Source organism: Thamnophis sirtalis, unplaced genomic scaffold (genome assembly GCF_051295495.1).
Source record: "Thamnophis sirtalis isolate CommonGarterSnake01/CBP01778 unplaced genomic scaffold, rThaSir2_p1.2 scaffold_1, whole genome shotgun sequence".
Lineage (NCBI taxonomy): Eukaryota > Metazoa > Chordata > Lepidosauria > Squamata > Natricidae > Thamnophis > Thamnophis sirtalis.
In genome coordinates this window covers 3,992,691-4,020,114 of record NW_028261381.1, presented here as the reverse complement: position 1 = coordinate 4,020,114, position 27,424 = coordinate 3,992,691, and the positions used below count along the sequence as shown (strand labels likewise).

Here is a 27,424-nt window from a genome sequence, read left to right as displayed (position 1 = left end):
CAGGTGCAAAAAGTGAGAAACAAGTGGCTTTATCACTAGTGATGTTTATGTTAGATGAGCATAATGATAGTCCTTATTACTATAGCAATAGCAACAAGAGTTAGACTTATATACCGCTTCATAGGGCTTTCAGCCCTCTCTAAGCGGTTTACAGAGTCAGCATATCGCCCCCACAGTCTGGGTCCTCATTTCACCCACCTCGGAATAGCAATAGCAATAGCAATAGCAGTTAGACTTATATGCCGCTTCATAGGGCTTTCAGCCCTCTCTAAGTGGTTTACAGAGTCAGCATATCGCCCCCAACAATCGAGGGTCCTCAACTACTTAAAAAAAAAGCCAGGAAAACAACATAAACCCACTTCTGGCCTGGTGATTTAAACTCACTCAAAGCGAAGATATATTCTTGGGCCAATGGACCCTGTTTCTACCAAATCTTAGTCCTGTGCCTTATCTCGCTGTTCTTAAATTGTGATGTTTTGGATTATACATTGATATATTAGAAAAGATAGCAGTTAGGCTTATATACCGCTTCATAGGGCTTTCAGCCCTCTCTAAGCGGTTTACAGAGTCAGCATATCGACCCCAACAATCCGGGTCCTCATTTCACCCACCTCGGAAGGATGGAAGGCTGAGTCAACCCTGAGCCGGTGAGATTTGAATCGCCGAACTGCAGCTAACAGTCAGCTGAAGTGGCTGCAGTACTGCACCCTAACCACTGCGCCACCTCGGCTCTTATACAGATGCAATAATGGGTCTGAGGATAGAAAGAATAACCATACAAAATATATGGATATTAAGCATGAGTATAAATTTCTGAAAAAAGTATATGCACAGAATGCATAGAATATCTGCATTCCAGCTGTATAAATAGATAGACCATTGCGGCGTTGTCGCCACACTGGTGGGCTGCTCATGTGTCCTTGCCTAATCAAAAGGAAAACACCAGACGAAATTCCTCGGGATGAGCAAAAGGCTTCGAATGATCCTCGAAGGGCTCTTTTATTAGAAAAAGTTAGTTACAGCGTCATCAAAAAGGAGCGTATCAAAAGGCATATATAATCACACATGGCACAAGTAAACTAATGAAAAGTTCACAGCCATTCTACAAATAAACCAATAGAAAATCACATCATGGCAAAGGGTGGGCAAAGGGGGAACAGAAGATTACAAGCGGCATGGCATTGGGAGGGGGAGAGAGGGAATAGAAAGTTACAGCACAGCATAGGGGGGAGAAAGGGCATGTGTGGGAGTAGCTGGCTCACATAGTTCTTGTTACATGAGGCTGCATAGTGAGTTATGACCATTAGGCCAGAAAGATGTTTCTGGTGCGATGTTTTTGCATCCCTGTGTATGTGTGTTTCAGACAGCAGAAACTGCCCTGCACACAAACACCCGGAATGAATTCCAACAGACCATTAGTTCATTTGCTATTCTCTGTTCAAAATATTAAAATTGTCATGAAGCTGTTTATATCACCTATCAAAAGTGAGTTTGATGCAGGGCAATGACCAACAAAACACAAGCTTTTAAGGATCACATTTCACAAATGCAACCTACTGATTCTTTTGTCATTACGACTAAACGTCTTGAGATTTTCAGTTAAAATTATATAATTCACTGCAGAGATCATAAGTTTGTTTATAAGCAGAAGTACCTTACTTAAGTTCATCTGCATTATTCCTTAATCAGCATGAATTCATATATTTTGAAACCTTTGGCTGTACTTTAACTTGATAGCAATCCGTTTCCGCATACGGGTACACTTTGCCTACTCAAATCAATAGAATTTATTCATAAGTAATGGTCTTTAGGGGATGGACATCTTGGAAAGAGGCAATTTACATTAGGAGTCCCTGAATAAGTTATGACAGAAAGATTAAGCCTTAATCAATGTACAACATTAGCATCCCCCACTTTTTGCGCTGAAAAGATGAAATGTACAGGGATTACTATAAGGAAGTTAACTTGGCAAGAAAGGAGTAAGAGAAGGACCATGGGTCTCAATTTTTTGGTGGGGAAACCCCAGGAGACCATGCTCATCTCTCATGGGAAGAGATCCATCTGGCCTAATCCATTCAACTGAATGATCTATAGCAATAGCAGTTAGACTTATATACCGCTTCATAGGGCTTTCAGCCCTCTCTAAGCGGTTTACAGAGTCAGCATATTGCCCCCAACAACAATCCGGGTCCTCATTTTACCCACCTCGGAAGGATGGAAGGCTGAGTCAACCCTGAGCCGGTGAGATTTGAACAGCCGAACTGCAGAACTGCAATCAGCTGAAGTAGCCTGCAGTGCTGCATTTAACCACTGCGCCACCTCTAGAAGCCCTTTTCCTGTATCCCTTCATTGAGGAAGAGAGGGCAAGACAGACATGGTTCCTTACCTGGATATGCCTTTTTGCCATTGTTTAAATAGTGAATCAATTCTCTAAAAGGTATTCTGAAATAAGAACAACTTCTAGGTGATACATTTTTACTATAGAAATTCTTCCCAATAATGACAATTGTTATTTTCCTCATCTTAACGAGGAAGATCTGATTACCGGAATGGGCAAAGTGAGGCATATTGCTGCGAAGTACCCGTGGTTCGCCTCATGAGGCCAATGTTGAGAAAAGACACGGACACGAGCTTTCTCGGGATGAGGCGACCCAGAATGGAGTCTGGGAGCCCCTTTTATTGAGATAGGACAAAGGCAGGAGGAGCAATCAGCATGTGATTTAGACAGCCTGTCAAACTACAATTGCTAATCTACTGCTCAGGGAAGTTCTGTCTATATATGGTCAAATCCTGGGCGTCGTTGGGTAAGGCACATCTAGAGCGAACTATCAGGATGTTATGTTATGCACTATCAGGATGTTATGGAGTTTGTTTTTTCCTGTGTGGTTCAGCGTGGCTGCGCATGCCCTGTTATGCACTGGGCCATGGGTGACCGCCACACCTACACAAAGAGTTATATGACAACATATTGCATCTTCTATTATTGCATATAACCTTTGTTAAATCTTAAAGAGATTCAAAAATATTAAAATTGCATTCAGAAGTCCATATTTCAAAAGTAATATTGAACTGTTTAACTTCACCAAGTTTCTAGCGTCAGTAGCATGTTAAGCAAAACTTCACAAAACAGAGGAAAGGTTAAAAGAATGGATATGATGGAGGTTTCAAACTGTAGGTTGGAAAAGGTTAAAGAGGAATAGAAAACCCATTTGTATAAATGTAGGCTGGGACTGAGCACAACTGAAATAAGTAGAATTTATTTCTGAGTAAACGTGTTAAAACAAAAATCAAATAGCTAAAGCAAAAAGAACTCAGGTTGGCGGCAGGCCTGATACACCCAAAAATCACATTGCTAACATCCAAGGATAAATGAAAAATGCAGGGCAGTTCAAAAAGTTCAAAATTTTTTGTTATACATTTATAAATATTTGTTTTCTTTAATCTCTGCATACAAAAATGTAGATATCCCTTACCACATTGATCACTGAAGGACTTGCAGGAAGCAACGGTTAGAACAGAGTTTAGAGCAGTGGTTCTCAACCTTGGCAACTTGAGGATGTCTGGACTTCAACTCCCAGAATTCCCCAGCCAGCAAATGCTGGCTGGGGCATTCTGGGAGTTGAAATCCGGACATCTTCAAGTTGCCAAGGTTGAGAAACACTAGTTTAGAGCAACTGTGATTCAAACTGGGAAAGGACAGTGTGAAGATTGTATCGTGTCATCTTATTTGAGCTGTGGTGGTGCAGTGGTTAGAGTGCAGTACTGCAGGCTACTTCTGCTGACTGCTGATTGCCAGCGGTTCGACGGTTCAAATCTCACCGGCTCAAGGTTGACTCAGCCTTCCATCCTTCCGAGGTGGGTAAAAGGAGGACCCGGATTGTTGTTGGGGGCAATATGCTGACTCTGTAAATTGCTTAGAGAGGGGTGTAAAAGCACTGTGAAGCAGTATATAAGTCTAAGTGCTATCGCTATTATTTATTGGCAAAATATACTGTGAGAAATAGAAACTGGAATTAAAATTGCAAGGAGAAAGATCAAAAGCTTTAGATATCTTTAGATCTTTAGATTATCTAAGTAGTAGTGAAGAAGACTTAAAACGTTTCTTGCTGAAGATTAAAGAGAGCTTAGAAGCTGAATTCCTGCTCAATAAAAATATGAAGATGTTACCTTGGCAATGCTAACCAGCAGTGTCTGCAGAAAGGACCAATACAGCAAGATAGTGGTTGAAGCCCAGTGGTGAAATTCCATTTTTTTTTACTACTGGTTCTGTGGGTGTGGTTTGGTGGGCATGGCAGGGGAAGGATAGTGCAAAATCTCCATTCCCACCCCACTCTGGGACCAACCAGAGGTGGCATTTGCTGGTTCTCAAAATTTCCGCTACCAGTTCTCCAAACTACTCAAAATTTCCGCTACCGGTTCTCCAAACTACTCAAAATTTCCACTACCGGTTCTCCAAACTACTCAAAATTTCCGCTACCGGTTCTCCAAACTACTCAAAATTTCCGCTACCGGTTCTCCAAACTACTCAAAATTTCCACTACAGGTTCTCCAAACCACTCAAAATTTCCGCTACCGGTTCTCCAAACTACTCAAAATTTCCGCTACCGGTTCTCCAAACTACTCAAAATTTCCGCTACCGGTTCTCCAAACTACTCAAAATTTCCGCTACCGGTTCTCCAAACTACTCAAAATTTCTGCTACCGGTTCTCCAAACCACTCAAAATTTCCGCTACAGGTTCTCTAAACTACTCAAAATTTCCGCTACCGGTTCTCCAAACTACTCAAAATTTCCGCTACCGGTTCTCCAGAACCTGCTGGATTTCACCCCTGTTGAAGCCCCATCTCTTTCTTTTTACTTTGTCTAATGTCAACACACCCAAAGGCCAGGGCTCCGATTACAGCTGCCATCATGCCTGTTTTGATCCCTCCTCTCCACTGAGGCTGGTGATACGAATCCAGTGCAAATAGGTGGAGAAATTGCAGGAGTAATGAACTTTATCTTCCTAGGCGACAAGAATAGACAGGGTGACTATTGCCATGAAATAGATAGCTTAGGAGATGAGAAACTAGACAAAACATTTAAGTGAAGAAATGTATTGTGGCCCCCAACAGGCTCTGTTGCCAAGGCTGTGGTGGCTGTGAAATCTAGATGGTAAAAAATAAATACAAACCAAATCAGAAAAAAAAATGCTTTTGAGTTGTGCAGGGTAAATTTATTGGACTGCAAAAAGAACAAAGCATTCAAAACTAGATGGAATCAAAGCACTGGAAACCACTAATACTGATACTAAAGCTTAAATAGGTGACAGGTAAATACAAAGTCATTGGAGACATGTCAAAAACAGTCAGTTTACATATCAAAAACAGTTTAGCTGACTGTGATCTGCAGTTCAGCGGTTCTAATCTCACCGGCTCAAGGTCGACTCAGCCTTCCATCCTTCCGAGGTGGGTGAAATGAGGACCCGGACTGTGGGGGCAAGTTGCTAACTCAATTTGCTAAAAAAAATTGTAAACCGCTTAGAGAGAGCTGAAAGCCCCATGAAGCGGTATATAAGTCTAATTAATAAAAAATAATAATAAAATAAGTCAAAAGGGCTGTCAGAAAGCAAGGCATCCTTTCGATGAAGATGACAGCAGAAGTTTGCAAAAACCAAGAGAAACAGCTGCTGACAGACAATCCTCGTGAAATGAGGTTCCCTGGCTCTCAGAGAATGCCTGAATGACTAAAGAGGAACAACAAAGTTGTGAGAAAGATCACAGTTTCAGCAAGGGAACGCTTATAAATACTTTTATACCAGGAGTGAATTATGACCCCGAGGGATTGTAATGATTTCTCCCTCCTATGCTCGCCACAATCATTCTCTGGATATATCTATATCTATATCTATATCTATATCTATATCAGTGTTTTTCAACCTTTTTTGTTCAAAGGCACACTTTTTCATGAAAAAAATCACGAGGCACACCACCATTAGAAAATGTTAAAAAAATTGTGCCTATATTGACTATATATAAAGTAATTTTCCCACGGCACACCTTACACTATGTAAGGTGGTTGAAAAACACTGATCTATATCTATATCTATATCTATCTATCTATCTATCTATCTATCATCTATCTATCTATCTATCTATCTATCTATCTATCATCTATCTATCATCTATCTATCTATCTGTCTGTCTGTCTGTCTGTCTATCTATCTATATCTATATCTATATCTATATCTATATCTATCTATCTATCTATCTATCTATCTATCTATCTATCTATCTATCTATCTATCTATCTATCTATCTATCTATCTATCTATCTATCTACACACACACACACACACACATATTAAAAGCAGCTACCTCTAAAGTCCAGCTCTCTCCTTCACTAATGACATTAAGCAACGCTTGCGGTGCCTATTTGCAATTGCAGTATTGATTCACTGGCCAGAAAACTGTCCAGGAGGAAGACCATGGACCATCCATGGCTGGAGAGGTTTTGCTAAACTGACGGTCCTTGGAGAGGCGGCGAAAGCAAGACGACTCGGGAGCATCTCAGCTGTTCAAATAATGCAGCTCCCTTCCAGCCCCCCCCCCCCAGCCTTTTTGGCTTTTGGCACTGCAGCAAATCGCGACGGGAGAGGTGGAGGAAGAGGACGCAGGGACAAGAACCCCACGGGTAAGAAGCCGCATGTAGGTCGTCCCCCTTCCCGAGCCCGAGGTGCTGCATCACGACACCTGTTCTTCTTCTTAGGTCGAAAGCCGCCCCCGCCCTGCCCCGCCCCGCCCCGCCCGGGTCCTCTCAAGAGCCGGAGGAAGCATCTCTCCCCCCCCCCCCACCAACACATGCGCGCTCTTTTAACTCTGCCCCCCCCCAGTGACGGCAGGGGCTGCAGCTGCCGGGGGAGGAAGAGCGCGGCCGGGTCCCGACGTCATCCTGTGCAGTGCGCGGGGCATTGAAAGGTGAATGGCAGAGAGGGCGAGGAGGGCGCAAGCCACCGCCAGCCCAGCCCGCAGCATCAGCACCAGCAGCGGCAGGAGGAGGAGGAGGAAGGCGGCGGCGCCGAGGTTCGCTTCTGCTCTTCCCACGAGAGGCGCCCGCAGATAATGGAGCGGAGGCGGTAGGAAGGCATCGCGGTGAAGGCAGCGGTAGAGGCAGCAGCGGAACAAAAAGCGGAGTCACTGCGCCCTGTCTTCGCAATGGAGAGAAGCGCCGCCGCCGCCGCCGCCGCTGCGTGACTCGCTCGAGCGCCGCTTTCTTCCAGGGGGGGAAGAGGGGGCAGTGCCGCCGCTCCCCCCCCCACTCGCCCCGCGCTGCTCCTCGCAGTTGCGACCAGGCAGGCGACTCCCTTCACCGCCGCCCCCCCCCCCTCCAAGCGATGAGCCATGAAGCCGCCTGGCAGAAGTTCTCTGCGGCAGCCCTTCTCTGGCAGCTGCCGGCGCCCTCCTCGGTCCTCTAACGCTGCCTTCTCAGCCTGCCTGGCGCGGCTGTTGCCTCCGCTCGGCTTCTTCCGCCGTTTCCTTCTGGGGCTCCTGCTGCTCTGCTGGGGACGCCCGGAGAGCTGGGGGGTCATTGCGGACACCGGTGAGTGCGAGGTGCGGGGGGGGGGGAGGAATGGCCTGGAATCTCCCCTTCTTCTTCCGCAGTGGGTGATGTTCTGCTCCTTCTATCCGCTGCCTTGGGAGTTCCATGCCAATGCAGATAAATAGCAAAGCCCCTTATCTAGTTATTTTTCCTTTCCCGGTGTCCCCTTTGGATGCCGCCCCCCCTCCCCATTTCCCCTGTCATGCTAGTTTCCTCTGCTCCTTACAGCACCCCGGCTTTTGCTCCCTGGGGTGAGAAGCTTTCGTGCTCTTTCACCGCCCATAAGTATGTGCATCCACCAGCACAGCTTCATTGGCAGGTTTCTATCCCGAGGAAAAAGCATGTTGTTGGATCATCTGCAGCCAATTGTTAGTCGCGACTGCAACTGAATTACTTCTCTCTTTTCCTTCCTGCTTTTGGAAAAGGAAGAGAGAGGGAGGGAGGGAGGGAGGGAGGGAGGGAGGGAGGGAGGGAGAGAGAGAGAGAGAGAGAGAGAGAGAGAGAGAGAGAGAGAGAGAGAGAGAGAGAGAGAGAGAGAGAAACTTCCTATTCTCATGTTGAAGATTCCTTATTGGGGTGTGTGTGTGTGTGTGTGTGTGTGTTGCAAACTCGGGCATATGATGATGATGGGCAAGATGTAATCTCAAAAGGTGCTGATGCAGCAAAAATGTTCTTGGCAGGTTGTCAGGATGCTCATTTTTTGTCTGTGGATCTTATTTAAGGAAGTCCCTGAAGCAGAGTTAAGTGGGGTTTCTGTTTAGGGAAAGATATTTAGAATTGAGTTGAGAACGCGTACATAATCCACGAATGGAAAGAAAGAACTCCCCGTGAAGAGAACTCTTAAGCATGAAGACATATGTATTTTCTTCGGCGTGACCTCTAGTACTTAAATGTCTATTTTGAAAGAAGTCTTAACTGGATTTCTTGAGATAATTTTGCGTAATAACTTACTTAGAATTTGCATTCTTCCAGTTGATGTGAGAAGTTGCCCTTATGTAAAGAGAATGGATTGATTTTTCAATGGACGCATGGATTCCATTTGTGAGAAGTTTGCAGATTCACAGATTTCGATCAATATTTTTGAGGGAAACGGATGAGAGTCATGGTTTTGGGGATCTCATTAAAAGAGCTTCCCTTCTGAAAAAGGATTTTTTAAAAACATTTAGATTATTATGTAAAATACATTGTATTAAATGCCCAATATTTTCTGTCACTCCTTCTGCAGTACTGCAATACTTTGCATTGCTTTCCTAAATACTGTACTAGGGAATATTTTAATAAGGCATGTTGGAATCATTGGAATGATATTATCCTCTTGAAGGGAAATTAACAGAATTTAAAGCAGCCTATATAACGTGTTTGGTTCCTCTGTAGTTTAATGTAAACCTATCTGTCTTCCCTAGCTATCCATTGGAATGAAACTTTGGAAAAACCAGAAACTATATTAGCAAATGAGGACACTGCATTTCAACAGACTAACAATAGTGGTAGCAAAAATAACAATTACAGCAGTGCATTCCAAAAAGAAATCACATTGCCTTCAAGACTTATTTATTATTTGAACAAAGACTCTGAAAGTCCCTACCATATTTTGGATACTAGGACAAGATACCAGCAAAAACACAGTAAGGTAAGAATTTTTTTAAAAAAAGGAACATCCAGTACAGTAGCTCAAAATAGTCCTGTCCCTTGAGGGATTGTCTTACTTTAAGAATGTCTATTCAGCAGATTGGGTAATACCTCTGTAATATTATTGCTGCATTGGCTTTAGGTGCCAGGAATGGCTGTCCGTTAATTGTGAAGCTTAGTATCAGTATGGTGGATAAAACAAAGGAATATAATCTGAATTTCTATTATATTTAGAAGATTAGATTTCTCTCTCTCTTCATTTTAAGCAACTTACTTGAACTAGAGAAAGGGCATGGTGAAAACTAAATAATATCTTTCACATGACAGGTATGGGAGATCTTGATGTGTTATGGATCCAAATTCTTTATCTTTAGTACCAGTAGATGTGTATATGTACACGTACACACACACACACACACACACACACACACACACACACACACACACACCATCTTCATATAGCTAAAGTCATGGCTAAACTATATTTAAATTATATATATATATATATATATATATATATATATATATATATATATATATATATATATATATATATATATATATATATATATATATATATATATATATATATATATATATATATATATATATATATATATATATATATATATATACACTTAAAGTCACAACCCCTGGTGTGCCCAAGTATGTATACTAGCATCTATACTAGTCTCCCTTTATTTATTTATCAGCATAAATATAACATATATATATATATATATATATATATATATATATATATATATATATATATATATATATATATATATATATATATATATATATATATATATATATATATATATATATATATATATATATATATATATTTAAAGTCACAACCCCTGGTATGCCCAAATATGGGAGGAAGATCACCACTTCCATTCTCTGTCCTTCGGCTCGTCACAAGAGACCATCCAGGCAGAAACCCAATATTTTTACTGTTGCCTTTTTGTTACATTTTGTTGTATTTTTCACCCTGGCCTGGCTGATAAGGAGTCGATCTCTGTGGCTCAATGGTTAACACATCTGCCTGAGAGGCAATAGAGCACAGGTTCGATTCCCAGCAAGGGTATGGCTAGCGGATGAGAGCTAAATAGCTTGAAATAGATCTATACTAGTCTCCCTTTATTTATTTATCAGCACAAATATAACAAATGTAACAAAAAGGCAACAGTAAAAAATATTGGGTTTCTGTCTGGATGGTCTCTTGTGACGAGCCGAAGGACAGAGAGTGGAAGTGTGACCTTCCTCCCATATTTGGGCATACCAGGGGTTGTGACTTTAAATATATACATACATACATACATACATACATACATACATACATATATACATACATACATCAGAAAAGCAATATGAGTAAACTTACTATGAGAGGAATTTAGAAGACTGCTTAGAATTTAGTCGGTTGTGGTTTCATGTTATGTATCAGAGTCTTGCTTTTATTGATCCTTTCCCAAAGTAATAATTAGGCCAAATGTGATTTCTCCCTCTTGTTATGATATGAGATCATGTGTTGCGGTACTTTTATAGATGTTCCATTTCCTCTCTAAAGGTAGTATTTCAGTAGCTAAATAGTTATTTCTCAAAGTTGTGTTATATAAATATGTTACATTGCTATTGGATATATTTATGGTTAGTTTGGGATTGAAAACCCAACCACATGCTTTCTTAATAGATAGGAAACATCTTAATTTTTTTAATGAGACTATTAATGCAAATTAAAAGGCAATAATTTTTAAAATCATTAATAATTTGATGTGTTTTCCATTGAATCATACTTGATGTTAACTCATAACTCCTGGAATAATATGGCTTATTCCGAAACTATCCAAAGAAATGCGTGACTTTGACAAGAAGGGAAGTTACAGAAAATTGATTTTTTTAAAAATTTATTGTATTAATCAGTGCAGTAAGCGAAGGAGTGAAGTCTGTGTGCCACCTGACCCATTATTTTGAAGCTCAGGAGGCTTCTGGCAGCTGTTTCTGATGAAACAGAAGGAACTATTGTCACATAAAGAAAACAGGGCATTCCCAGTGGTATAGGCAGTGTTTCTACAGGACCAACACTGGAGAACGTGAAATTAATATCTATTGATCATATAAATAATGACAGATCCAGAGTGACAGTATGCTTGAAGGACATTCCCAAGAGTCTGTGCTGCTTCGATCTTTCCAGATTATTTTTTTCTTCTTCTTACCATATAGACGTTTATGTTTCAGTGAACGCAGCTCCGGAATGCAGCCTTTGGAAGTGACCTTTTAGGAAGCAGTACAGGTGGTCCTCAAATTACAACAGTTCATTTAGCGACCATTCAAAGTTACAACGGCACTGAAAAAAAATGACCAAAAAATGACCAATTTTCATGGTTACAGCTTTTGCAGCATCCCCATGGTCATGTGTTCAAAACTCAGGTGCTTTGCAACTGGTTCATATTTGTGACGGTTGCTGCGCCCCTGTGATCATCTTTTACGACTTCCTGACAAACACAGTCAACGGGGAAACCAGACCCAGTTAGCAACGGCAGTGATTCACTTAACAACTGTCATAAAACGGGACAAAACTCACTTGAGAAATGTCTCACTTAACAAGAGAAATTTTGGGCTCAATTGGGGTTGCAAGTTGAAGACTACCTGTTTAAATAGAGCTGGTGCAAGGATGATTTGAACCCAGTGCCTACACAACACGGTTGTGTGTTCCTTTGAACTATGGGGAGGTTTGCCAATAATTTATCACTTCCTGCTCTTACATTTATGTTCATAGCAGAGGTGGGTTCCTACCAGTTTGCACCTATTCGGTAGAAACTGTTTGTCAAATCTACCGAACTGGTTAGAAGAGATTCCACCAGTGGACCCGGAAAGCAGGCCACACCTACAGAAGAGGCTCCAAAATTTTTTGAAACCCACCATTCACACACACACACACTCACTCTCTCTCTCTCTCTCACACACACACACACACAGACTGATACAGAGAGAGAGAGAAAGAGAAAGAAAGGAATAAATAAAGAAAGAAAAAAAAGAAAGAAAAAGAGTGAGAGAGAGAGATGAAAGAAAAAAAGAAAAAGGGGACAGAGAGACAAAAGGAAGGAAAGAGAGACAGAGAGAAAGAAAGAAAGAAAACCCATGGCCGGCAAGCCACTCCCACCAGGTCACGTGGCTGACAAGCCACTCCCACAAAGGAGGACACACCCACAGAGTAGGTTCCAAAAATTTTTGAAACCCACCACTGGTTCATTAGGTGTAAAGCATTTATCCAAAATAAGAAAATGCAGGCATTTTGTTAGCTAAAAGTTTCCACCTCTTATGAAATATGATGATTTTGTACAAGATATATGAAGTAGCATAGACAATTAGTAAAATACTGTAACTAAGTACTTAGTTTTGTGGGAAAGTTATTCAGAAAAGTTATAATTCATTTCTGGAATTAAACAATCACTGTTTCTCATGTTCCTTGGTATATACTTGGTAGCTATATTAGTGCGCTCTACATGGGGCTGCCCCTGAAGAGTGTTCGAAGACTACAGTTGGTCCAGAATGCAGCCGCGCGAGCGATATGGGGTGTATCTAGATACACCCATGTTATACCCATCCTCCGCGAGCTGCACTGGCTCCCCATTGGTCTCCGGACGCGCTTCAAGGTGCTAGTCGTTACTTTTAAAGCCCTACATGGTTTAGGACCTGGCTACCTGAGAGACCGCCTCCTGCCGCTTACCTCCCAACGACCAACAAGATCGCACAGATTGGGCCTCCTCCGAGTGCCGTCAACCGGGCAATGCCGGCTGGCGGCTCCCCGGGGGAGAGCCTTCTCTGTTGCTGCGCCGGCCCTGTGGAACGATCTCCCCGTAGAGATCCGGACCCTTACCACTCTCCCGGCCTTCCGTAAAGCCACCAAGACCTGGCTGTTCTGGCAGGCCTGGGGCTGTTGATTGATATCCAGCCCCACTTAGATGGAATGGATGATGTCGAATTTTAATATTTGTATTTTTATTTTAAATTTTAAATGTTTCTTTTGTCTTGTTGTGAGCCGCCCAGAGTCCCAAGGGAGTGGGCGGCATACAAATTTTATTAAACTTAAACTTAAAGCTTAAACTTAGTGCAATTTCAGCAATTCCACCGCCTTATTCTAGCTATGATCTTTGCTGTTACGATTGTGGAAAAAAAATAAGGATTATTGTAGGTAGCCGTGCTCATTTCCCAAGTTCTGTGTCCTTCCTCTACCCATCAAGGAAGGGAGGCAGCTCTTTGAAGTGCTTTCCTGTATTTCAGTAATTAATTACTGCACTGAGAATATAATTGTTACTAATTCTGCCTGCATTAAGAATATAATAGTATCTAGCTTTGCCAATGCAGCTAAAACGTTTGAAGCAATTGTTATATGTTTTTTATAGCAAGTATTCCAAATGTTAATCCTTATATAGCCAAAAAAGCATTATCCATATAGAAGAAAAATACTTGCACAAGTTTGAAGATTTTACATTAATGATTTAGGAGAAAAATGGGGTGAGGGAAGAGCAATTCAGTGAGGATTGATCATGAAAACTAACATAAATATAAAGAAGAAGAAGAAGAAAGGCATATCCAGGAAAAATCCCTGACTGGCTGAAAAGGAAGACATAATACTGCAATATTTTGCTGCATTTTCCATGTTTTAACCTCATAGTCCCGCTATATAGAAACCTTATGAAATTGCCTTGGGAAAGTTAACTAGAATAATCTAACTCACAGCATTGTTAATATTATCTGGAGTGTAGTTTTCAATGCGGCATCTGACAAGCAGAATATATGGTTAATACAATTGTTAAATTAATTATCAGTACCTGCCAAGACTTCTGTGCATGGAAAGTATGATTAACTAAATTCTAAGTGCTTTTAGTCAAGGTAGGATAACGGGAATTCATTGGAGCCCAATGAATGATTCAGCAGAAAGTGTTTGACAGAGTTAAGCAACTCTCAATATGTGTCAGATGAAGGTTTTCTGCTAATGAAAGTTTTCTGCACTATTCTGGAGAGAGTTGCCTCTAGGTGGGATGAATGGATGGATTTTTTACTCTCCCTCTCCCTCCATTCCTTCCTTCCTTCCTTCCTTCCTTCCTTCCTTCCTTGTATCTCTCCCGCTTTCTTTCTTTCTTTCTTTCTTTCTTTCTTTCTTTCTTTCTTTCTTTCTTTCTTTCTTTCTTTCTTCCCTCTCTCCTTCCTTCTTTCTTTCTATCTCTCTCTTTCTCTTTCTTTCTCTCTTTTTCTTTTTCCCCCTCTTTCTCTTTCTTTCTCTCTTTCTTTCTAAATCACTCTAAGGTTTGATGAAAGCAGTCATTCTGGAAGTTACTTCCGGGTCCACTGGTCGAACATCCTCTCACCAGATCGGTAAATTTCAATTAAATTCAATTCAATTTATTAGATTTATAGGCCACCCAATCCCAGGGGACTCCGGGCGGCTTACAAAAACAAAATAAAAATAAAAATAATTTAAAAATCCACCAACACGCATACGTTCTGATCGGGGCTGGACCCTACATAATAAGGTCAACAGCCCCAGGCCTGCCAGAACAGCCAGGTTTTAGCAGCTTTTCTGAAGGCCATGAGGGTGGGTGAGGTCCGGACCTCTGGGGGTAGCTGATTCCACAGGGTCGGAGCAGCCACAGAGAAGGCTCTCCTCCGGGGGCCCACCAGCCGACATTGTCTGGCTGACGGCGTCCTAAGGAGGCCCACCCTGTGGGATCTTATTGGCCGTTGGGAGGTATGTGACAGTAGGCGGTCTCGCAAAAACGCTGGTCCTGAGCCATGTAGGGCTTTAAAGGTAACCAACCGGTTCTCGCTAGCCGGTGCGAACCGGCAGAAACCCACCACTGATGTACACACACACACACACACACACACACACACACACACACACATATATAAAAAGAGGGAAGTGATGGAATACGAAATGTGAGGTCTAATAGGCCATTTACAGTCTATGAATTAATCTTAGAGGGCTGGTCTGGAGATGTGATTAATACACTGGGATAGAAATTGGGACATCATGAATTCAAGTCCCACTTTAGTCACAAAACTAGCTAGGAGACAGAAAGGCCAAAGAGAACATTTTGCACCAAATGGGATGTATCAAAATTTTCTATCCTTTTCCAACAATAACATCTAAGTTTGACATATAGTAATACATATAGTAATCACATGCTGGAAATGTCATGAAACAGAAGGAACGTTTTATCATATGTGATGGACACGTAAAAAAAAAAAATTCCCCAAAATGTTGAAAAGACATACATAGTATAATGCAGAAAATCTTGTAAGGAGCCGAGGTGGCGCAGTGGTTAAATGCAGCACTGCAGGCTACTTCAGCTGACTGCAGTTCTGCAGTTCGGCTGTTCAAATCTCACCGGCTCAAGGTTGACTCAGCCTTCCATCCTTCCGAGGTGGGTAAAATGAGGACCCGGATTGTTGTTGGGGGCAATATGCTGACTCTGTAAACCGCTTAGAGAGGGCTGAAAGCCCTATGAAGCGGTATATAAGTCTAACTCCTATTGCTATTGCTATTGCTATTGTAATTTAAATTTGAAATGAAACTTTTCTTACTTGGTGTCGATGGAGATTCTCAGTCATCCAGGTCATGATTATCCCAAAAGTGCTTTTTTTTCAAGAGGCAACTGGATTTCCTTATTTTTCTCTGAAGACATTTTGCTTCTCAGCCAAGAAGCTTCCTCAGCCCTGACTAGATGGTGGGGAATGGAAGGATTTATATTCCTTGCAGACAGCTGGTCATTTGCATCCTTTTAGAAAGTCGTTGAGGCCACCCCGAAGTTTATCTGTGTCCTCAGGGTCACCTGAGTAGTGCAAATAGGTGTGGGACCTTCTTGGAACTGCAGAAAGGACTGTGTTGTAGACTGGAGATAGATAGATAGAATAGAATAGAATAGAATAGAATAGAATAGAATAGAATTTTATTATTTGTATGCCGCTCTTCTCCGGGAGGACTCAGGGCGGCGAACAATTCAAGGGGGAAAAAGAGGAACATAAAAAACAAAATACAAATAATAAAAGTAAACAACAGTCGCACAAAAACATACATGTCGAGAGGGGAGGGAACTCATCACCCCCAGGCCTGCCGGCAAAGCCAGGTTTTGACGGCTTTTCGGAAGGCCTGGAGAGAGGTGAGGGTCCGAATCCCTGCGGGGAGTTCGTTCCAGAGGGCTGGAGCTGCCACAGAGAAGGCCCTCCCCCGGGTAATAGCCAGGTGGCATTGGCTGGTAGATGGTACCCGGAGGAGGCCGACCCTGTGAGATCTAATGGGTCTGTGGGAGGTAATTGGCAGCAGGCGGTCTCTCAAAATGATGTTGTATCCCTCCCGCTCCGTTGAGAGAGGGCTGTTCAGTTTTGACATAAATGGCCTCTTTGAACCCTCTTTCAACCAGGGCCTCTTGTGTCCAAAATGCTGTTTTCCAAAGACTGGCTTTTGTCTTTTAAATGCAGATGGACTGCTGAATCTTGTCCTGATGGGTTTGTTCTTTTTTGAAGAGGTTGTTTTGTTTTCCCAATGTACCGATCTGCACATTTCTCATATGTGTATTGCATACACCATGTTGTTCAATTTGTGTCTGGGTGTTTTATCCTTGGGGTGGAAAAGCTTCTGCCTTAGTGTATTCCTGGTTTAAAGCAGCGATGGGTTTTAAATTTTTTTAGAACCTCTTCTGTAGGTGTGGTCTGCTTTGTGGGAGTGGCTTGCTGGCCATGTGACTGGGTGGGAGTGGCTTGCCAGCCATGTGACCTAAGTGGGAGTGGCTTGGCAGTTATGTGACTGGGTGGGTGTGGCCGACTTGTAAAATGTGGTGAAACTCACTTAACAATGTTCTTGCTTAGCAACCAAAATGTTGGCTCAGAAATTCTGGCATTTGAAGCACGCAAGTCTTAAAGCTGTCAAGTTACAAGACCCTTGCGCCCCTAACCCTTTAGAAAAAAAAGCCCTCAGGAGTGTTCAAACCTGACAGCTTTAAGACTTGTGGACTTCAACTCCCAGAATTCCTCCTCCAGTCATGTTGGCTCAGGAACTCTGGCATTGAAGTGTGCAAGTCTTAAAGCTGTCAAGCTACAAGACTGTTGCACCCCTAACCCTTTAGAAAAAACAAATCCAGGAGTGACAGCTTTAAGACTTTAAGATTTAGATAGGACTCTTAGAGGCGGGCGGGGTGATTGGTGAGCCATCCAATCAGTGAGCGGTCGGCGGGGCAAGCGTGGTGCAGACGGGCGGGGGGAGGGAGCTGGAACCGGTTCTAAACGGCACGGTAGGTTTGTGGAACCTCTACTATAGAAGAAGTTAGAACTGGTAGGAACCCACTTCTGATCCAGTCTAATGAAAAAATGGGCTGGGAGGGGGACATGATTCTACTGTTCCAGTATTTGAGGGGCTGCCACAAAGAAGAGGGGGTTGACTTGTTCTCCAAAGCATCTGAAGACAGGGCAAGAAGCAATGGGTGGAAACTAATCAAGGAGAGAAGCAACTTAGAACTAAGGAGAAATTTCCTAACAGAACAGTAAACCACTGAAATGGCTTGTCTTGTGGTTGCTCCATCACTGGAGGTTTTTAAGAAGAGAATGGACAGCTACTTGTTTGGAATGATTTAGGGTCTCCTGATTGAGCAAGGGGTTGAACCAGAAGACTCCAAGGTCCCTTCCAATGCTGTTATTCTGTTATAATCTACTACATTTCTCAAAAACTGACATATGCTTGCTAAGGACTCACAGCTGAAAAACGATTATTTGCAAGTTGATTTTCGACATGGGGTCCATTTCAGCTCCCTAATTTTGATAATTTACTCTGTTATTAATTTTTAAAAAATATTTTTAAATGGTGAGTATTTTGCCATGTAGAACTATCTCTGCAAGTTTCACCATATAGTCTCGACGTATCAAACTTGACTAAACCATATATATATATATATATATATATATATATATATATATATATGTGTGTGTGTGTGTGTGTGTGTGTGTGTGTGTGTGTGTGTGTGTGTGTGTGTGTGTGTGTGTGTGTGTGTGTGTGTGTGTGTATGTATGTATGTATGTATGTATGTTATATTTATGCTGATAAATAAATAAAGGGAGACTAGTATAGATCTATTTCAAGCTATTTAGCTCTCATCAGCTAGCCATACCCTATGTTGGGAATCGAACCTGTGCTCTCTTGCCTCTCAGGCAGATGTGTTAACCATTGAGCTACAGAGCTCGATTCCTTATCAGCCAGCCAGGGTGAGAGGTATATATTTAAAGTCACAACCCCTGGTATGCCCAAATATGGGAGGAAGGTCACACTTCCACTCTCTGTCTTCGGCTCGTCACAAGAGACCATCCAGGCAGAAACCCAATATTTTTTACTGTTGCCTTTTTGTTACATTTGTTATATTTATGCTGATAAATAAATAAAGGGAGACTAGTATAGATCTATTTCAAGCTATTTAGCTCGACTCCTTATCAGCCAGCCAGGGTGAGAGGTATATATTTAAAGTCACAACCCCTGGTATGCCCAAATATCTATTTATTTATCAGCACAAATAAAACACACACACACACACACACACACACACACACACACACACACACACACACACACAGTTTATGTTCTCTGTAATATAAACTGATATAGCACTTTGTGGATATTTTCAGATATTAAGGATTAACTGGAGAGCATTTTCAAATGAGTTTTTAAAGAAGCTGCCATAAATATTTAAGCTGAACTCTGGGATTGCACTGAAGGGAGGTGATTTAACTTTTCCCTTTGCATAAAGGTACTGACAAAAATGGGTGTCGTCCCCCGCCAGCAGCTGTTTGTATCAAGAGAAAAGGTTCTGTTAGAATCAACAGGAACTTTTATTTGGTGTAACTAACTTTGATTGAGGAAAGTTTTCTTAGCAGCTACGAGGAAGGGGGCGGGTTAAACGTTCCTTATACCTTTTGATTGCAATATTTGTTTAGATTCTAGGTCATAACAGATATTGCTCATGATAATTGAATGTCCTGTCTAGCTATGCCCGTTTGGGGGAGAGAATAAGGCGTTGTATTTTTAATGTGGCAAAATTCGTATAGAAGTAATCCTGAGCCTGATGTCATTGCTAAAGCTGTTGCTTCCTGTCTGCCAAATGTTTACTCTTCCTCAAGAGGCATGGTGGAGATGGCATCTGCTCTGCGGTTTGAGCTCTAGTCCTGTTTGTCGGGGTAAGCTTCTGTCACTAGCCCCAACTTCTGTCCACCTAGCAATTCGAAAGCATGTTCTATGAGAGTAATTAATAGCAATAGCAGTTAGACTTATATGCAGCTTCGTAGGGCTTTCAGGCCTCTCTAAGCGGTTTACAGAGAGTCAGCATATTGCCCCCAACAATCCGGGTCCTCATTTTACCCACCTCGGAAGGATGGAAGGCTGAGTCAACCTTGAGCCGGTGAGATTTGAACCACCGAACTGCTGAACTGCAGTCAGCTGAAGTAGCCTGCAGTGCTGCATTTAACCACTGTGCCACCTCGGCTCTGTTAAACTGGTACTTTGTGCAGGTGGTCAGATTCCTGCTGGCTCTGAACCAGGGGTGGGTTTCTCACCCCATTCCAACTGGTTCGGTTGGAACGGGACCAGCACCGTCCTCGTGCACGCGTGTGGTGCACGCATGTGTACTAGCGTCTGTGCGATGCTCCAGCTGCTCCTGGAGGATCGCGCAGGCGCTGTATGCGTCCTGCGCATGCGTGGAAGAGCAGAACTCGTCAAAACCGGGTAAGGAGCGCGGGTGGGTGGGCCCTTCGCCGTTCCCGGAAGTTACTTACTTCCGGGTTCGCCGACCAACCGGTTCGCAGGGACCGCCGCGAACCAGTTGAAACCCACCACTGCTCTGAACCTTCCCAATGGTGACACCCATTTGCAAGGCAGCTCTGGTGGAGAGAGGGGGACACACTGCTAGAAGAACCACTTGTCTTTCTCTCTGGTGCGAAGTTAGCTTGCTCTCCCTGTGGCGCAACCTTAGGAATCATGCGAACATGTACCACAACAGAGCTAGTTAATTGCCAGCCAAACTACTGCTCTACATTAACATTGTAGTCTCCTGGCTATTGAAACAACATCATACACTAATAATACTCTTCCTCAAGTATTCAACTCTTTGTGGAGACCTTGGTGCATCCTGAGTTTGGATGTTTGCTTGCAGATGTTGCATCACCAGACTAAGGCAACATCTTCAGTGACAAGATAACAAAATAGCACTGAAACTATTAACCTAGTTTGGTAACGAAACACCTGCAAGTAAATAACCAAGCTACCTAGGACTCCACAGGACTCAACCCTGAGCTATATATATATATATATTCTCTTCTATTGATTCAACTTTTTGCTGCTATCTAACGGTTATTGTCAGGGGTGGGATGCACTTACCTTCTGTACTGGTTTGCAAATGTGCATGCAAGCCGAGAAGCCGAGGTGGCGCAGTGGTTAGGGTGCAGTACTGCAGGCCACTTCAGCTGACTGTTATCTGCAGTTCAGCGGTTCTAATCTCACCGGCTCAAGGTTGACTCAGCCTTCCATCCTTCCGAGGTGGGTAAAATGAGGACCCGGATTGTTGGGGGCAATATGCTGACTCTGTAAACCGCTTAGAGAGGGCTGAAAGCCCTATGAAGCGGTATATAAGTCTAACTGCTATTGCTATTGCTATGCCTCGTCTGCAGATGTGCAGTGCTCGCGCATTATGTCGGGGTGGAAAGGCGGAGCCTCCAGCAGCCGCTGCTACTGGTTTGTGCGAACAGGAGACAACCGGCTGAATACGACCTCTGGATATTGTAGTCCTACTTAAGCATTTTATGCAAACGCAGTGAATGGTGAATCAGAAATTTCTTCCTGAGCTGCTACTTACGTACATCTGCTTGGGGCATTTTGGGGGAAAGTCTGCCTGGTTCCCAAGAAGCTGCCTCTTAACCAGTGGTGGGTTTCAAAATTTTTTGGAGCCTCTTCTGTAGGTGTGGCCTGCTTTCCGGGTCCACTGGTGGAACCTCTTCTAACCGGTTCAATAGATTTGACGAACCGGTTCTACCGAATAGGTGCGAACTGGTAGGAAACCACCTCTGCTCTTAACCCATGGGGGAGGGGGGTATTCTTTAACTAAAGGGGCATTGCTGTTCCCCCTTAATCATTTCTGAATTACTTCAAGTAATAAGATGCTTCTGAGAAATGTGAAACTGCCAGGTAGTTGATTATATAGCAAGCATATTAATCTTGCGTTACAACTGTTTTAACAGGTAAAGAATTCATTTTGAGCCCAGATTCAATTGGGAAATGCTACTACATAGCTTGAAAGCAAGTTAGCTAAAATATATTTTTTCCCCACTATATAGCAGTTAGACTTATATACCGCTTCATAGGGCTTTCAGCCCTCTCTAAGCGGTTTACAGAGTCAGCATATTGCCTCCAACAATCTGGGTCCTCATTTTACCCACCTCGGAAGGATGGAAGGCTGAGTCAACCCTGAGCCGGTGAGATTTGAACAGCCGAACTGCAGAACTGCAGTCAGCTGAAGTAGCCTGCAGTGCTGCACTCTAACCACTGCGCCACCTCGGCTCTCAAACTATTGATAGGCCCATCTCTCATTCAGCCAGTTTTCGAAGTGCTTCTGGTGGGAACAAAAAGTTATTTTTAACAGCAGCGCTGAGATGTAAAAATCTTATCCTTCAGAGGCTTGTTTGATTCTTTTTTTTGATACTTTCCTAGCAAAAATCATTTATAATTAAGTAGCTCTTTCATCTAAAATTAATCTGCTAGCTCTAGTGCTCGTAAATTTTATTTTAGGTATGATATTTATGGGTAGGGGTTTGGATGCTGTGATTCTTAGAGGTTTTTATGGGTTTTTATTTTACTTTCATTGTATGTTTAACAGACTGAAAACATGTATAGCAGTGTTTCTCAACCTTGGCGACTTTAAGTCCTGTGGACTTCAACTCCCAGAATCCCACAGCCAGCACAGCACAGTGTGCCCAAGCAGTCCTTTTATAGTCTGGAGAGGAGCCTAATGACCACCAGCTGAGTGCAATTACCTCCTGTACTTGCGCAACTGTTCCTGACGCCTATTAGGTCTTCTGTGCCAGGCATCCAGGAACAACTCACTGCTGGCGTCTGGCTCACTCTCCCTTGTCTCCTCCCCACTGGTCCAAGGCTCAGGCGCCTCCTGGTGGCCAACCAGCCTTTCTGCGCCCTGCTCGGAGTCGGAACCCTGTCCAGGGTCCTCCACATCCTCCAGATCCGACTCAGAGGGCCCCTCGCTGTCGGAGTCTGGTGGCAGCTCCAACGGCTCCTGCTGGGCCACAACAGATTTATATGGACAATTTGATAAAATAGTAAAAGTTTTTCTTATGCATATTTGTCTCCATTTCTGCCATCACATTCTTCTCTTCTTTTTTTTCAGGCTGTGCATCTAGCTCAGGCAAGTTTCCAGATTGAAGCTTTCAGTTCTATGTTTATTCTCGACCTCTCACTGAACAAGTAAGTGTATATCTATGGCTCTCACTTATTTTGTTCAGTATAACAGATCTTTTAATTAAAATAAATATTTTAATGAAAGAAAAGTTAATAAAGTATATTCTAATTTCCTGGAAAGTGTTGCCAAACTGTAAAGATAGAATCAGGACTCCCATCTGATTATTAACAAGGTTGTTAGCAGGGGTGTTCTCCTATGCAAATAACACAGGTTGCATCCCAGTTGGATGATGTCGCCATTATAAATGGTAGACAGAGGTGGCCCAAAACATTACAGAATCTTACTGGAGCCTTATTGGAATTATGGCTAAAATGTATACCAACATTTTTGAGCAAAATAGAAGACTGAGTAATGTAAAAACATATCTCTTAATGAAGAAACAAACTAGATTTAGACCAAAGCGCTCCACAATAGATAATTGTTTTATTTTATATCACTTTACAACAAAAAAATGAACTAATGGCAAGAAACTGTTTACCCCTTTTATAGATCTCAATGTAGGTTTTGGTTCTATGAACAGAAATATTTTATGGAAGAAATTAGCCAAAGTAAATATGGAAGATTCTTATTCTTGGTTACACTTGGTTAAGGCCCTTCAATTCAAAAATCATTTTGAAATTTCTACGGGTGTTAGAGGCTCTCTAAGAATATAACTGCACCTAAGGATGTTAGACAGAATTGTTTCCTATCCCCAATGCTTTTTAGCCTCTATGTCAATGACGTTGCAGGATTCCTATATGCTTCAGACACTTGTATGCCAAATATCCATGATTAATAAATGTGTATAGTACTAATGCCTCACTCTGAAACAGGCCTTTTGAAAAAGCTAAATACCTCCTGTTTTCTTAATTCTTTAAACATCAATAAAATCGAATAAAACGTGATGATATTTATCAAACGAAGTATGAAATTTAACTGGGAAGCCTATTGATCAAGTGATTTTTTAAAAAAAACACTTGTTTAGGAGTCATTTTTACCAACACAGGGTTATGGGTAAATCATTTTAAAAGAAGCTCAACAAAGGTCGAGGAAAGTACTAAAAATTTATATAAATTATTTAATTACAATTACCCAGATACTTTGACCCCCATACTCAAAGTACTCAGGGCAAATGTAGCCCCAGTGCTGAGACCGCCTACGGCCACACACCTCCCAACGGCCAATAACATCCCACAGGGTGGGCCTCCTTCGGATACCGTCAGCTGGACAGTATCGGCTGGTGGGCCCTCAGAGGAGAGCCTTCTCTGTGGGATGTTATTGGCTGTTGGGAGGTGTGTGTGTGGCAGTAGGCGGTCTCAGCACTGGGGCTACATTTGCCCTGAGTACTTTGAGTATGGGGGTCAAGGTACCTGGGTAATTGTAATTAAATAATTTACCCTGTGGAATCAGCTACCCCCAGAGGTCCGGACCTCACCCACTCTCATGGCCTTCAGGAAAGCCGTTAAAACCTGGCTGTTCCGGCAGGCCTGGGGCTGTTGACCTTAGTGTTAAGGTCCAGCCCCAATTAGAACGAATACATGTTGTGAATTTTAAACTATTTTTTAATTTTGCTTTTCTTTTTTCTTCTTTCATTGTAAACCACCCGAGTCCTCCAGAATTGGGCGGCCTATAAATTTAATAAATGAAATGAAATGATTTATTGTGCTCAATTAAAGTGTCTTACAAAAGCTTGCTCACTTGAACAAGTTCAGACCCCTATTTAAGGAAACATATTTGGAACTGATAAGAACACATCAGCTCCAGTGGTCAAGAGCAGAAGGCAGTGTCCTTTCCATACACAACCTATCAATAATTAAAGTGTTCCCATACTGGCAAAAGATCCATTCAATCGATCCTGATAGGTTACCCAAAATATGCTTAGAAAAACAATTAAGTAGGGCTCAGCCCAATTCCTGTCGTAAGATGACTTACCAAAGTTATTTCTACCCAATGTTTGCTCTCAACTAATTCTTTTTTTTAAAAAGATTTTTATTAACAAACATGTAAAATACACACACACACACACAAATTAGACGTACACCACATTTATACAATACAGTGCGAACAGGAACTTCCTGTTTTTTGTCTTAGCAATCATCAATCGATACCGCTCACCTTATATTATTTCCCCTTCTATTGTATTTCGTTTGGATTTCACCATTCTTAACCCTCTTATTTTACTCATAACTATTGTTTTTTGAGTTTTGTTATATTCCTTCATTGATTTTTGTTTCTTTCCTCCATCTACCTATACCATTTATCCCATATCTGGTAGAATTCTGATTCTTCTTTTCCCTGGATTTCTTTTGTTAATTTATCCATTTTGGCACAGTCCATAATCTTTCTTATTATTTCATCTTCATTTGGGGTTAGTTTGTTTTTCCATTTCTGGGCAAAGGCAATCCTTGCCGTTGTAAGTATATGTCGTATTAAATATTGGATTTCTTTTTTGTGTTTCACTGACATAATTCCTAATAAAAAAACTTCAGGTTTCCAATCTATTTTATTGCCTTGTTATTGCCTCCAGCCAATTTTTGATCCTTTTCCAAAAAAGATTTGCCTCCTCACAGGTCCACCATAAATGATAATATGTTCCATGTACCAATTCACATTTCCAGCATTTGGGGGAGGTATTGGTGCTCTCAACTCATTCTTAAGCGAAGCAAATTTTTAAATTTCTCAGTTCTCAGGGTCCAAAGTGACACAGAGTTATTGGCAAAAAATAAATCCTTGCCGACAAAAGCGCGATTAGGGTTAAGGTAAGGGTTAGGGTTAGGGTTGGGGTTAGGGTTATTACCTTGTTTTTGCGTTGTTTGTTGATGGTGCGCTTTTGTCGGTGCGCTGTTGTGGGTGCGCTGTTGTGGGCGCGATTTCAACCTTGTTCTTTTCTCACCGCGGTTTTGTCGGCACACATTTGTTGGTGAACCCAAGAGTACTACACTGAATTATTCTAAACCCAAAATTGAGGTGTTTGCCAGAAGACCAAAGAACTATTCCCAAACAGTATCAAAGTTCATTGTAATAGGCATGAGATTTCATGCTTCAAGCAGATGAAGGGCACATGGCAGCTGTGTTGCTCTGAGTACCCAAAAGAGCTCAGCTCAGAGATGAAAGGGAGCGGCATTCTAGCAACCCTTCGGTAATTTCAAGCTGAATCTTTGTTCCAGAACATTTATGGACAATTTTCTTGGACAAATTTTCTAGCTTGGCCTCCATGGAATGAGTCCAGTCCAAATTCTCCCAGGTGCCTTGTCGTATTTCTAATGAATCTCTATGCCTTGAATCAGGGGTGATGAAGGTGATGGCATGGTCCTGAATATGCTGTGATTGGTTTTATATTGTATTTCTCATTATATTATTTCCTTACCTTTTATTGTTCTCTGGTCTTTGGCAGTAATAACACGGAGGTTCAAGTTGAATTGGGAGAATTATGCAAATTGTCAGATGCTGCTTCATTTAGTAACAAAGGAAGAAACCACTCAACTCCATTTCGCAGAATTAAGAGTACTTTTACTGGTTATAAGTAAATAGAAGCTAAGCAAAGCTGGATCTGAGCAAAAGCGCGCGAAAGCATTAGATATCAATACATGATTCATTCCCCTCCCCTTGCCAACCCCAGTCCATAGTCCAATCCAATATCTCCACAACTGTCAGGTGGGAGACACCTTCAAAAATCATCATCAGGTTGGTATGCCGGACAGTTGGCCTTGGCGGGAAACTCCCCTCCTTCCACACGCGCAAATGAATGGTGAGAACGACTCCCAATTAACAGTCCTCCTGTACAGATTATTTCCCCCACCCAAATACCATGCCCCCCCTCCCCGTTTCAATGGCAGCCGAAAAGCAAGCAGCAAAACAGAGGCTGACACAAATGTTTAAAAGTATACTATTTTAAGCTGTTTTTCATTTCTGAAATGATTGCTTTGTTATGGAAACCATTAAAGAGGCCCCTAGTTGCCAGTCTATGCATTGAAGGAGCTAGGCTTTAATGTTTTGTGAATTTTCTTGAGCAGCAAAAAAGAAATGTACGATATAAATGCTATTTATGTATAAAACTAATTAACCTTGGTTTCAGGTAGATTTTTTTGTGATGCAGGCATGCCTCACAGGCAGTTGTAAAAACACGTTCTCTAGGCAATGTTTTTGGGAGTGTTTTGCTTTTGTCTTCTAAGCCTGATAGAGAGGGGCTGGTCCAAAATCATCCTGCTGGTTTTGTGCCTAAAGCAGGACTAGAACTCACAATTTCCATCAGTGGTGGGTTTCAAAAATTGTTCGAACCTACTCTGTGGGTGTGGCCTCCTTTGTGGGAGTGGCTTGCCGCCCATGTGACCGGATATGAAGATGCCGACGACACTTGTCAGAACCACTTTAAATTACCTCACACACAGCACTGGCATGCATAAGAATACGATGCAAACTTGTTTTTTAAAAGGCATCTTTGGTTTGCGTTAAAACAACTTCAACACACGCAATGTTCTGATTGCACCACAAACGCAGTAGTCATCCTTACCTTTCACAGAGGCCCTGAGTTTTATAAATATGAGCATGATAGTGTAGAATAATCATATCCAAGGACCAGTGGTGGGTTTCAAAAAATTTTGGGAACCTCTTCTGTAGGTGTGGCCTGCTTTCCGGGTCCACTGGTGGAACCTCTTCTAAACAGTTCAGTAGATTTGATGAACCGGTTCTACCGAATAGGTGCAAACTGGTAGGAACCCACCTCTGA

General features: G+C 42.2%; 1 protein-coding gene across 6 annotated transcripts in view; it reads left to right on the top strand.

The window, feature by feature from the left end:
• Positions 1-6,653: 6,653 nt before the first annotated feature.
• ADAM23 (ADAM metallopeptidase domain 23) overlaps positions 6,654-27,424 on the top strand; it is an 88,909-nt gene continuing 68,138 nt past the window's right edge. For 2 of the 6 annotated variants that reach the window (XR_015695604.1, XM_087706797.1), the window contains exons 1-2: positions 9,075-9,206; positions 22,648-22,724. Coding sequence is in view for 5 of the 6 variants with exons in the window: in XM_087706797.1 (XP_087562923.1) it covers positions 22,696-22,724 (29 nt within the window). In the remaining variant the exon portion in view is untranslated. Of the gene's footprint in view, positions 6,671-7,377; positions 7,577-8,979; positions 9,207-22,647; positions 22,725-27,424 lie in introns of those variants that run through there. The other 4 variants (XM_087706814.1, XM_087706806.1, XM_087706808.1 and 1 more) reach the window with 4 other exon arrangements.